Source organism: Acipenser ruthenus, chromosome 3, assembly GCF_902713425.1.
Source record: "Acipenser ruthenus chromosome 3, fAciRut3.2 maternal haplotype, whole genome shotgun sequence".
Taxonomy (NCBI): Eukaryota; Metazoa; Chordata; class Actinopteri; order Acipenseriformes; family Acipenseridae; genus Acipenser; species Acipenser ruthenus.
In genome coordinates this window covers 98,752,652-98,766,732 of record NC_081191.1, presented here as the reverse complement: position 1 = coordinate 98,766,732, position 14,081 = coordinate 98,752,652, and the positions used below count along the sequence as shown (strand labels likewise).

At 39.4% G+C, this 14,081-nt stretch overlaps 1 protein-coding gene across 5 annotated transcripts in view; it reads left to right on the top strand.

Annotated features, from left to right (window-relative positions):
* LOC117394444 (zinc finger E-box-binding homeobox 1-like) overlaps window positions 1-14,081 on the top strand; it is an 88,082-nt gene that overhangs the window by 57,123 nt on the left and 16,878 nt on the right. For 3 of the 5 annotated variants that reach the window (XM_059019595.1, XM_059019620.1, XM_059019612.1), the window contains exons 2-4: window positions 2,276-2,482; window positions 9,237-9,296; window positions 13,512-13,670. In XM_059019595.1, the coding sequence (XP_058875578.1) occupies window positions 2,276-2,482; window positions 9,237-9,296; window positions 13,512-13,670 (426 nt within the window). Of the gene's footprint in view, window positions 1-2,275; window positions 2,483-9,236; window positions 9,297-13,511; window positions 13,671-14,081 lie in introns of those variants that run through there. The other 2 variants (XM_059019604.1, XM_059019622.1) reach the window with 2 other exon arrangements.

Genomic DNA, 14,081 nt, shown 5'->3' with positions numbered 1-14,081 from the left:
GTCTGTGTTAAAGTTTCACTTCCACAAGGAACGTTTCTGTTTATTCTGTTTAGCCAGATTTTTGTTTTGCTTACTGTCTTACTGTTCTTACTGTCCTACTTTGTCTAGTCTAAGTCACCTACATTATTATAGGATTGCAGTTAAAACAAACAGAAGACTTGAAAAGTTTACTGCTCCGCTTTCTAACCAGTAGCTGTTTGGTACAGATCCCAGAGGTGGGTTCAGTTTGAATGTTGACAGATCAATGCCTTGTGAGGGTGGGAATAAGGAAATTCATTGAGACTGACAGCTATTGTGTTAACACTAAGTGAAGCCGTATAGCTGTGACGTTTGAGAGGAGGTCAGTCAAGAGTCTGAAAGCTTGCGTTTTATGATTCAAAATGACTAAGGGTATTAAGAGTAAGAAATTAAAACTTTTAATTAGAACAGTGGTTTTGTGTTTCTGTCTAGCAACATGACCTGAATTCCGTAGATCCTGAACAAATAAATCGGGTTGTTGACAGTTAAGTTTGTGCGAGACATAACCGTGGCTGTAGTAATCCCATTGTGGCACTGGTACAGTAGTTTAATATTAGACACACCGGCGCATACGTCACACCAGTGTATTAGTCATGCCCACCTTTTTAAGGGCCCCGCAAAAATGCCTAGAAAATCGACTTATTCAGAGTATGTACAGCAATTTGACTTCATATTCTGTACTGTAGCCGCGTCAAGAGAAGAAATGAATCATTTCAGCTTCACGCTGTTTTAAAAGCCTACACAGCAAATTCCCCCAGGTCGCATTCCTCACTGATGTTGTGTGCATCAGCAACCGTAACCACAGGTAGAGTCAATCAGAAAAATCAATAAAGGACTGTAATAAATTGAAGATCTGTACAGTTCATGTATGAATTAATCAGTTTACTGGCATAGTCGGACCGATACTCTGCAGTACAGTGTCTATTGAATGTCCCCCTGCCTTGCTTTAGTAAAGCATTTTGTAAGCTAGGTTAAAAAAAAAATACCTGAAGATGCAGCACTCTGCATTCTAATTACATGCTGGGTTAGCTTAAACCGTTCAGCCAGCCAACGCACCCTCTGCTGCTTAGAGCCCCTAAATCAATACTCCATTTTCACCTCCTGCTTTCCCTAATTAGAACTGCACACCTTGCTACACACTATATAAATCTTCAGCACTACATGGGATTAGAATGGTAGGGTTCACAGCCACATGAACTAAGTATATTCTCCAAATAATAACCAGCTGCATGAACAAACTTGCTGATGTGCTGAAGGTTGAAATCCAGCTCAGCTACAGTAGGTTTATATCTTGTGGTGTTATCAAACTTTTAATACATTTAGTGTAGGGCTGTTTTGCCTTAAAGGTTACTGCAACTGAATAATAAAAACACTCTTGTTAATGGCTTAGAAAGGCCTACCAAGGTGCATCGTGGCCTTTATAGGCCTAATGCCTTGGAGGTAATTTTGTATTATTTGCCTTAACCCTTTAAGGTATAAGGTACAGATGTGTCCCACAAATAAAATGATGCTAACATTTTTTTTTTTTTGCAATGAGGTGCTCGAGACAGTGTTTAAAATGTACTGACAGATTGGATCTGGTCTTTCAAATAGTCTCTAATGTATTTAAGAATAAACTGTTTGACCAACCGCCCAATTCCATGTGTACCTTCAGGATTTAAGGGATTCAATAATTCCCCAGGAAAATTAAGCACAGCCAAATAATTTCTGAATGAATTAATACATTCTGAGTTCAAAGGTTGAGGTCAAAGGAGCATGTTATTTTTTCCAATAGTTCAATAATTTGTAATTTGTAATGAGATCTTTTTTTTTCATTACTTCAAAATGTACGTAAAAAGCTGTTGTGTATAATTTGTGATTCTCTTGTCTCATTGTTGATTGGGCATGGTTAACGTAACGGTCATAGATCCCATGTTAAATATTTATGTCTAGAACTCTGGTTTTCAAGTAATTTAGTGAATTACAGTATTCTTACTTTCATATATTGAATCCAAACAGGTCAGAGTTACCTACAGTATGCTTACAGTACAAGCTGAAAATGTTTTGTATTAAAAACACACAATTGTACTATCGACATCTGAGAATATTCAGTTGTGTGTTCACAACAATCTACAGGAGGAGTTTCTAAAGAAGTTACAATCATTTATTGTATGTATGAAATCCAAGGTGCTTCTTTGAGAAAGTGCCCTGCAGTGACACAGATATGCTTGTGTGCTGTTAGCCTCTTTCTGACTTGCTCTTCTTCTTGTTCTTCCAGTTACCAGCTATAACAACGTGGTGGAAGCGAACTCCGATTCAGACGATGAAGACAAGCTGCATATCGTGGAGGAGGAGAGCGTGACAGACGCTGCAGACTGTGAGAACAATGTGCCAGACGATGACTTGCCAAGCAGCCACGCAGTATTACCAGAGAACGGGCAAGGAGAGGAGGAGGAGGAGGAGGAGGAAGAAGCTTGGGAGGAAGGTAGGCAAGCCCAGTATACCGCATACTTGGATTAGGATGGGATTAGGATATGGAGTGTCACCAGTGAAAGTGTATTTTTTTTCATCGGAATCTCATGTTTTTAATTGATCAAATCAGAATCTCTCTCTCTCTCTCTCTCTCTCTCTCTCTCTCTCTCTCTCTCTCTCTCTCTCTCATTATTATTATTATTATTATTATTTGTTTACTTAGCAGACGCCTTTATCCAAGGCGACTTACAGAGACTAGGGTGTGTGAACTATGCATCAGCTGCAGGGTCACTTACAACTACGTTTCACCCGAAAGACGGAGCACAAGGAGCACAAGGAGGTTAAGTGACTTGCTCAGGGTCATACAATGAGTTACACAATGAGTGGCTGAGGTGGGATTTGAACCGGGGACCCCCTGGTTACAAGACCTTTTCTTTAACCACTGGATCACACAGCCTCCCCCCCCCCCCCTCCCTCCCTCCCCCCCCCCCCCCCCCCTCTCTCTCTCTCTCTCTCTCTCTCTCTCTCTCTCTCTCTCTCTCTCTCTCTCTCTCTCTCTCTCTCTCTCTCCTCTCTCTCTCTCTCTCTCTCTCTCTCTCTCTCTCTCTCTCTCTCTCTCTCTCTCTCTCTCTCTCTCATAAACAACACAGGTAATGAGCTATATTTTATGCTCAAATATATGGGAAAACCATATTCTTTTATTCTAATACAATTGCTCAGAGAAAAGGTTTTTTATTAACAAGTAATAAAAAAAATTCTCAAAAAGATAGGTGTCAGAATTATTGGCACCCCTAAAGATTCTTATAAATAAAATCAAACCAAATTAAATTAACATTCTACTTCTTTAAGTTCTCAGTCTTAAGGAACTGTATTTTGGCCTTCCATGGCTTCCTGTTTCACTGGGGTATAAAAATGAGGTAACACACATATGAAATCCATTTGTCATCCATCACCATGGAGAAAGGCAAAGAACTCACAAATGAAAAGAGACACATGGTTGTTGACCTCCATAAATCAGGCAATGGGTACAAAACAATAGCTAAAAAACGAAATATACCACTTACCACTATTAGGGCAATAATTAAGAAGTTCAAAACCACTGGAACAGTGGTAAACTTGCCTGGTAGAGGACGCAAGTGTATCTTGCCCCCACGCACAGTGAGGCAGATGGTTCGGGAGGCAAAGGGAAATCCAAGGGCCAGAGTTGGAGAATCACAGAACTTGGTTGCATCTTGGGGTCACCAAGTCTCCAAATCTACAATTAGACACCACCTCCATGCCAATAGGCTATTTGGAAAGGTTGTCAGAAAAAAGCCTTTATTGAGAGCAACCAACAAACGTAAGCGCCTGGAGTTTGCTAAACGGCATTGGCACTTCGATTGGAACCGGGTGCTATGGTCAGATGAGACGAAAATAGAGCTCTTTGGCCACGCACACAAGCGGTGGGTTTTTGCGTCGAAATAAGGACGTGTGTGCAGAAAAGAACCTCATACCTACTGTAAAATATGGTGGTGGATCTTTGATGTTATGGGGCTGTTTTGCTTCCACTGGTCCTGGTCATTTTAGCCTAAAACCTGGTTGCCTCTGCCAGGAGGCTGAAACTTGGCCGCAAATGGATCTTCCAGCAAGACAATGACCCCAAGCACACATCAAAATCCACAAAGAAACGGTTAATTGACCACAAAATCAACATTTTGCAATGACCATCTCAGTCTCCGGACTTGAACCACATTGAAAACCTGTGGTTTCAATTGAAGAGGGCAGTCCATAAGCGCAGACCGAAGGATATCAAGAATCTGGAAAGATTCTGTATGGAGGAATGGTCTAAGATCCCTCCAAATGTGTTCTCCAATCTCATTAAAGAATATATATAATGTATAAAAATATATGCAGTCATAAGAAACCCATCATGGAAGAATACAAGACTCTCCTCCTATCAAACATAAGAAATTAAAAAAGGAAATGAGCCATTAGTTCAACACTTTACAAAAAATTAGATTGCAATTTGTAGTTTTAGAAGAAATAAAATTGCATAATGTACAATACAGAAAAATAAATGGATATAGACTCAATACCATGATGGTTTAAATAGGAAGGAATAGTAGATCATTAACTATGTAGTAAATGACATCACAAATATAAATATATAAATAAATGTGTATAGTTACCATGGCATCAAAAGCCTGTAAGTACCTCCCTTCACAAAAGGTATGTTAAACAAACCGAAACATTGGAAAGCAAAAGCTAACACACCCACAGGCGCATACCACAAGAAGAGTCAGAAGGAAATCACTTCAGAGAAACTGCCCATCTTTATAAAGCACCACAGGAAGCCATTGTAGCCTGAGGCCAGACACCAAATGGTCTTTGTACCCAGTGGAGACACAAAGTGACTCCAAGAGGAAGCACTCCTGTTACCCCTTTCAAACCCTGAAAAGCAGATGAAGTCCAGTTCCCAGGGTCTTTGGACTGGGCATGCATGTGTTCATTAGCATTGACCTCAGTACCAGTTCTCTCTCATTGGATCTGAGTGCTGTGTGCTTATCTGGTGTCATTTAGAAACAGGATAATTCTGCCATAAAAGCAGCAAAATGAACCACATTTGATTTTCACTTTAAGATCGCTGCAGTATTTATAGCACTCTTCCGCACTGAGCCATTGCTATTGTAAAATTCAACTGAAGGGAAACACGGTTACATGATTTGGCCACCTGGGGCAATGTGTGCTATGCAAGTTACCCTGTTAAAACCCCTACATGTTCTTATTAAACACAATTCGAGGGAATGAGTGCAGTGTTAGCCGTCATATTTAGTGCTTTTGGTTCTGCGCACATGTCTAGCGAAACCTAAAGAAAGTATTTGAAAAGTATTTGTATTTGAAGACTCTTGGCATTTAACTGAGATACTTTCCAATGCTGTTTAAAGCCTAGGTGTTTATTTCTTCTGTCTGTCAGGGTATTCCTCAGAGCTCTTTAAATAACGAACACCCCTCTTTAGGAGCTTTACTGGTAAAGAAGCCATGCCTTTAAAATGGGAGGAGTTTATTAACCCTTACAAAAGTGACATTCCATTTAAACACAGTACAGGCTTTGCAGAAAGATCTTTCTTAACTGTGTGTGTTACCACAGGGTATTAGAAAGTGTGCAAAAAAAAAGTTTCAAGCCCACCCTGGCAACACTACAGCAGTGGATTAATGCCAGTTTGAGATGATTTTGTTTTCTTTAGTTAACTTTGATTCTCTTAATGAAGCTAAGTCCATTTTGCAGGTGCAGAACTGGAAACCATGAAAGTGCTACTTACAACTCCCCATTGCCCACCATTAATATGCCCCTATGTTGTGTGAAACATCACATGAATTCAACTGGCTCATTTTATTCAAGCCCTCCTGCATCGTACAGCAGTCATACCCAATCTCTACCAGCCAATCACAGACTTGGCAAATCGGAGACAGGAATGCCACATGAAGGACAAATGGATGCTTTATATTTAGGAAGAATAGTACGCAGACGACAGTGGCATTGCTATGTTTTTGTATTTCTCAGGGTTATACTGACTTTAATAAAAGCTGTAATATGTTTTGATAAACTGGAACAGCTTTTTTTAGGTTGGTAACAACCTGCTTGGGCCTATGTTTGATTTTTAAATTTCCCTCGGTCATAATAATGAGCTGTAATGACTTGTTAGCCAGTGTTTTCAAATTCGTTTCTGAAGCAGGGCTCGCAGTGGCTCTTATCTCGGTCCCTGCAGAGCAGTATGGGGACATGGAGAAAGTCACAGACAAAGGAAAAAGTGTGAACAAGATGGTTATGCATATGGCCAACCTCACAGGAAGTGGTTTTCTGCGTGAGGCTATTGTTATCAGCTTGGCAACACAGAGGTTATACAGTGTAGAGAAGTAAGTAGTTGCCATGGGTTTTATACTGAAATAGCTTACCTTGTATTGTAGGACAACATCTTTCATATTTTTGTGAAATTACAGTCTACAGTGAAGTGAACTAAAAAAAACAGTAGCTATTTCTTGAAATCCTAGATTGCTGTATTATAAATACTTTGAGAACAAGTCTCCAATCTATTTAACCCAAATCGTTATCACCACGTTTTTACCACTACTAAGAAACAAGTTCAGACTACAAAGAAATTGCTTATTTGTAGTGTTTTGGAGTAAAGGGCTAGATAATCTAGTGCTTTGTTGTTAATACTAATCTCATGGAGCAGAAGAAAGGAGTTATTCTAGAGATTCAGAGCATTGTGTGTCTGTCAAAGGGTAGCACATGCTGCACATACAAATGGTGTGGTGTCAGTACTGGTCTACTGTACCTGCAGCACACAGGAAGTGAATGGGTGTGGAGAAATGGTTTAATATATTTGCATTGTTATTTTCAAGGAGAATTTCTATCTCTTGCTGCTGATAAAAGACTGCACAGAGAATACATTCATGACATCCACATGTGCAGGACTACCGGCAAGTGTGAACATAGATTTTTTTATTATTATTATTATTAAAACAACAATAAAACAGACCACACAAAGAAAGAACAGAACAATAAAAAACTGATTTTATTTCAGAATGCAATATAAAAAACTAGTAAGGTTCAAGTTGTTTCTCCCAAGTTTTGGTTTTGTAATGTGTTATGCTACACTTGAGTACTTCAAAGGAAACAGAAGCTGCAGTGTTTTCTACATCTCAATAAATTGTGTGAGAGTAAAAATATGTAGCTTTGAACTTTACCACTAAATATTTAGCCTATGAAACACTTGAGAATACCTTATTAAATGTATACAGCACCACACCTATTTTCACTTTTCAGTGTATTTTAATGGCGTTGGCTCATTTTGAAACCAATACAAGATAAACAAAGGTTTACATCCCCTCAAGTTGAGCTTTACTGTAATCAAGAAAGCAGAAACACATGTGGCGAAATGAGTGTGCCATCATCAAGTGTTTTTATCAGATTAGCTTTTTTCCATTTCTAGTCATTTGTAACTGACTCCCTCAAAAAAAAAAACAGGTGGTGTTCATACTGTGGCATTTAGACTGAGCTGTTTCGATTTCTATTGAAATTTACCAAAGAAACTGAACAAACAAACATGAGATGCAAATGCTAATACCTACATGCTTTGCATAAATTCAGCTCTTTTTCTACTTGTGTCTTCCCGTACAGTGAGAGATGCCATTTTAAGCCAGTAATTTGTTTTTATTATCATTTAAATTCAGCTTCAACAAAACGGTCATACCTACCTTGAAAGAAGCAGGACAGCCCCTCCTTACGAAACGAATGCCTGAAATCAACTCTGCCCCACATGAAGTCCAACGTATTCATGTTTGTTCCATTCATTTGTATCTTCCTATCCAACAGCAAGTGGTTAAACATTAAAGGAAGGGACCCTTTTAGAGTGCTGCTCCATGCTGGTGGTACCTTGCCTTGTGACTCACTACACCAGAGGCGTGCTATATTACACAACAGCCACACACCCTGGAGTGCGTTATTGTGCTTACACTATTATATTTAATTTATATTCAATACAAACCACTAGTTTTATGGAATGTATCCTACAAAACTACAAAAATGTAGTAAAATCAAACGCCCTGCCATGTCTGATACACTTCGGTAGGTAAGTGTGATGTTTGAAATTGCTGTGCGCCTGCAGTAATCAGTCTCTGGATTCAAGGTGCTCTCGCTGTGGCAGACCAGATAGAGAGTTTGCTGATTTTAAAGAAAAGGCATTCAGGGAGATTGGTTGACATTTTAAATGTGTACCATTCCGTTTGCTTTCTGACAGTGTTAGATGAATGAATGAATAAATATAAGAAAAGCTGATATCGAAGTGGCCTGTAGCTCTTAACCACCTGCTGTAATGGCAGTGAATTTCAATTGAAAAGCTGTTGATCCAGACATGCTTTGATCTTAATGCGCAAATACCGTTTGAAGAATCTGATGAGGCAAAAACGTTCCGACCTGTGCGTTGTTGGGAATTGCCAGCATGGTTAGAATAACTAGATACTGGGCTCCATTTCCAAACCCATTTTAGAAACATGAATATATTTAACTTTTTTTTTTACCCACCCAATTCATTTTTTTTAACCCTTTGAGTCATGGTGGGACTTTATTTTAGTGTTGTATGTTAACGTCATCGGAAATCACATTGGAACCTCACGGGACTGAGGTTCCAATGTGTGAGGTCTGAGGTAGTAAATATATGTAAAAAAAAAAGGTGTTTTGTCATGTTCTCATGTAGACGCAATAAAGGAGTTCCTTTTTGAATTATATAACTTCATTTCGACAAAAATAATACAGGTCTCAAAGGGTCAAAGGATAAGCAGCTTGTGATAAGGCAGCTAATGGTGTCATAAAGCCAGCTGTTTTCTAATGAGGTCCACTGCCCAGAAGGCCAAACTATGGAACATTGACGCAAACAGACGCACTTTACATACTTCAGCTTTATCCAGGACTATATATATATATATATATATATATATATATATATATATATATATATATATATAGGGAGACTGTATTGATGGACATGCTGGTAGCAACAGCATTGAGGGAGGAGACAGATTGGAGGGGCACCTGCTATCATGCTTCTTGTGAAGTCACTGAGGTCCTTCTGCTTGTGCGTAATTGTTCTTGAGTAGATGGACACAATGCTACTCTCACACAATTCATATAGGCAGGATTGCATGCACACTAATGAATTTTCTCATTTCCCTTTGGTCAGTCAGATAGTATCTTTTCCTCATGTCAAGTTTTCGTTTTGTCACTCCAGAAACAAAAGGAGAAGACACCTTGGGGCCTGAAGCTCAGCCAGGGGACGTTGGATTTAAAGGTAGGAATGCGTCATATTTATGCATAAATAGGTTCAGTAACATAAAACAGCAAATTGTAATACCGCCAACTCTGTCACAAACACAATGCAGCATCTGAAACGTTTGATTAATTAACTTTGAGTTTGTTCTTTTGTAGAATGTGTTTCTTGAAGATGTTATAAAATATTACTGCATTGTGTCAGTCAGATTTCAGATTGTTTTCCTTGTTTGTTAGATTCGAGAATCTTAATAACTGAGCCATATAAATACCTTATTTGTCAAAGCTGTCATGCTGTAGATGCAGCGGCAGCAGCAGCAGTGCTTCGTTTTAAAATCACAAATTTAAGCAGATCTGGTATATTCTTCAAACATGTACTTTTCTGCTAGCTTGCACTGCATAATTTAACTGTGGAAAAACAAGGTATTCAATCACTCTGTGTCAAGTACATTTACCCATACAGTTCTAAGCACTGGTGCGCTTTGAAACAACTGAATAAACAGGACTGTATTTTTTTCACTTTCAGATCAATTGCTAAATATGTGACAATTTATAGTGGATCAAGCAAGCAAAATCTTTTTTACAAACTGTTTAGGGTTCTTACTTTCACGATGGGGATAACTCGAGGTCACATGTACTTGCACAAGTAAGTGCATTAGTGCATCGCTAAACCAGACAAGTCGGGATATATATGGATCACACACATTTTATAGTGCTGAATTTATTTTAAATGTATAAATCATTGCACTGAAATAACATGCATGTGTTCTATGTACACATTACATGATGTCAAAATATGAATCTGTACAGTGGACCTATGGATCATGCAATTCACAGTGACCTAGCATCACACTTAATTGGATATTATTGGGGGACGTGCATTGTGTCCGGCATATCCGAATCTACGGCATACTGGTGTCTGTATTAGCGAGGGACTGCTGTAGCTTCAATGGCTGCAGTGATGACATCTTCTCAAGTCCTCATTTTTTCTTGTTTTGTTCTTTTGAATTCAGATGTACAGGAAGTGGATTTCTTTGTAACCCCACCTTTTCGTTTCTTGTTGTTAATACATGGTCACCAATGTAAAGAGCTATTGCATACAAAAAAGGAAAGAAAGGGGCAGGATTGGGAAGGGAGGCTCGATATCACCTTCTCTTCTGCCTCAAGAAACCACACAAAAACCCCAGATAATAACTGGGTAACCAGCATAAAAATAAGCGGGAACTAAATAATATAAAGCTTCAAAACGTGAATATAATTCTTCTCTCTTGGGCCTCCCTCAAGCAGAGACTTCTCCCAGCGAATTGCGCGCGAGTTTTGTAATGTGAACTAGATGCTCACCAATGGCGAAGATGAAACCACAAAGCTCTTGTGCTCTTTAATTTCTTCCCTGAAACAAATAAAAAGGTTTAGCCGTGCTATGCTCCCCAACTGCAATGATTTGTTCTATTAGGTCATTGGGATGAAGACTGTTGTTAAGACTGCAGATTGAGATAATGGGAAAGGCTGTCTTTTTTTATTCTCGTTCCCACTTTCCCAAGACCTGGCTCCAGCACAGTGTCGTGTTATTTAGGAGGGGTGGGGCAAACTGGCAATGGTTTGGTCCTGCTAAAAGCATTTAGGAACCTAGCAACAGTTGATGTGTTTAGCGCTGTTTCCCAGTGGCTTGCCGTTGGAAGCAGCACCACCTATGAAGTTTACTGATGTTACAGTTTGGAATCTTGAAGACTGATCTGTTGAGGTCATGCAGTTTCAGCACTTCTGTAGGTTCTGGGTGTTTACCAGAAGAAAAAGATTATTTTTTTTTAAATCTTCCTTTACGAAAAGCTTCCCGCAAACAAACCTTTTTCAAAATATATTAATTGCACAAGAGTGGTGAAAAAGGTAAACAGCGACTATCATACTTCTTTTTTTTTTAATTAAAAAATATCAACAGGAATACAGAGTGTTTTTCGTTCATTTTATACTTTAAGTATTTTATACTTAAACATCGTCTGTTTGGCCGTACTAAGTGTTTGACCGTGACTGCTGTATTTAGTAATATAGTGATAGAATAACGGTAGTAACATAACTTCACCACATTGTGTCTTTTCAAAGATTACATTCAGTTTTAAGCTTGAAATGAGCTGTTTCTTTGGTGTGCTGGGGAACAGCACTGCACACACTAACAGGGAGGTCATGAGGATTGTTTTGTCAGTCCTGTAATGCTAAACCTGTGGTCTTTCTAATTACATTTCAGCCATGTAATTACATTTCTCCAGTACAAATATTTGACACTGATGTATCTTGTGTCAGTTATACAGTGGAGAAGTAACCCTGCTCTTGTGGTTTGATGCCAGTGGGGTGTGTGGGTGTGTGTGTGTGTGTGTGTGTGACTGTGTCTTGCAGATGACTCTGCAAAACTCTGCTGTGGATAAACTTTTTTCTTTCATTTGTATTTGTACTTTTCACTGCCTGAAAAGTGGATCATTTGTAAATAATTTATCTTTGTTCCCAATGAACAGTCTAACCTAGAACAGAACATTTCGTGCTGTGTTAAAATACAGACATGAAACAGAATTGGTCGGGCTTTGTGGTTCAGTGTCAGCCGTAAGGTACGAATCGCTTCAGCCCTTGGTGTCCAGATCGGTATACTGTACAGTACTACAGTATCCATGATTATTTCTGATTTAACTGTCAACTGGTATTTTTCATTTCCTTTTGGAAACGCTTCTCATTAGTTGTGGGTGTAACTATGAAGAGAGGTGTTCAGGTATGTTCAGTAAAAGAATAAAGTCCAGGAGATCCTGGTCCAAACTTAATCTCAACCACCAGCTGCTGATGTTTATACCCCCACCATTTGGCTGCAACAATTTAACTGCACACCAATGAGTATATAGACCACCTGCTGGGCATTTAACACATTACAGAATTACTCTTTCCTACTGGTTGTGGGTTGGTCATTATTGGTATCATATGAATATGCACACTGTAACTCCATGGTTTAGTGGCAATCTACACCATAGTAGTGGCATTTAAAGGTCTATGTGTAGATATGTATGTGTCCTCTCTACTAGCCCCTAACTATTAGACAGATAGAGTCCAGGAATTGAGCAATGAGACCTAACTCCTCTCTTAACCTTTGTAGACTCCAGGGCAGGGTGCTGGGTCAGTGTGGGAGCATTTGCAGTATGTGACTGTCTGTGCTGCACCTAGTGCGTCTTGAATAAATATAGGTTTTTTTTTTTAGGTTTTTTTTTTAATATAAACCTTATGTGTCCTTGCATCTTACAAAGTGACATCTGGTGCTCATTCTCTAAGGGGATGTGTACTTATGACACCCTGCACCCCCTTCCAAATGTCCTTGTCAGTAGGCCCTGGTTCTGTTCTATAAAGATATTTCACCTGTTTGATATCTTTTAATATACAGTTCCAATGATGCTGCAGGGCGTTGCCCATATCGTGGATGACGTCAGTTTGATCCACTGAGTATAAGCCATGTGTATTACACCCGCAGTGTCTCTCAATTATTTTCAATTTTAGACCAGACCTGGTCGTTTGGCATGTCTGCTAGTTAACTTACTCCACAGTTCAGCCTGTCAAAACTATTTCTAAAGCAAATTCAACTTACTTTGGGATTATAAATATAGAAATCAAACCTAACTTTGTTTAATATAAAATACATGAATCAACTTTTTTTCAATAACAAATCTAAAACTTATGACTGGTTCTCAAACTGGGGGGCGCAGACTGTATCCTAAAAGTTACAAAATCTTTATTATGTAACGGAACCTCTCTGCTCAGGTTCGTTTGCACCCTTCAAACAACTGACTCAGACACAGGAACTGGACTTTAGCACTTTCGTGCACTTTTATTATTTACGCAAAACAAAATAACAAAACACAAACCTAACTCCCAAACTAACTTTTTCACAAACATATGAGCCGGATGGCTAAGCCATCTACCGGTTCACCAAAACACTTGTAACACAAACAAGTTACACACAGCACACAATATTCCCAGTACCTTCTTTTTCTTCCGACCACAAAGGTCTTTGGCCTTCACACAGACAGCTCCAACAGACATTTGTGACCTGCTTTTATACCTGCCTGCTTAGTCACAGGCAGGTGTCCCTCATTAAACAACTCCAACCCTATGGCATTCTGGGGGATGTAGTCTTATATCAAACCCCAAGACTACACTTTTTCTCTCCTCCCCCTACTCTGCCACATTATATATATTTTTTGTTCTCCTTCAGTAGACGATGCATGTGGCTCAGAAGCTGAAGATGAACAAAACAATGACCCGATCGTGGAGGAAATGCTGCAGCAGGCAGACACTGCTGTCATCTACCCAGAGGCGCCTGAGGAGGAGCAGAGGCAGAGGACACCCGAAGCCAGCGGCCATGACGAAAACGGTAAGCACACCCCCACAGCCTGCAGTAAAAGAAACGTACTGTACCTTTACAACCTGCAGCAACAGAACCGTACTGTACCTTTACAACCTGCAGCAACAGAACCGTACTGTACCTTTACAACGTGCAACAGAACAATAATGTACCTTTACAACCTGCAACAACAGAACCGTACTGTACCTTTACAACCTGCAGCAACAGAACCATACTGTACCTTTACAACCTGCAACAACAGAACCATACTGTACCTTTACAACCTGCAGCAACAACCATACTGTACCTTTACAACCTGCAACAGAACAATACTGTACCTTTACAACCTGCAACAGAACCATACTGTACCTTTACAACGTGCAACAGAACAGTACTGTACCTTTACAACGTGCAACAGAACAATACTGTACCTTTACAACC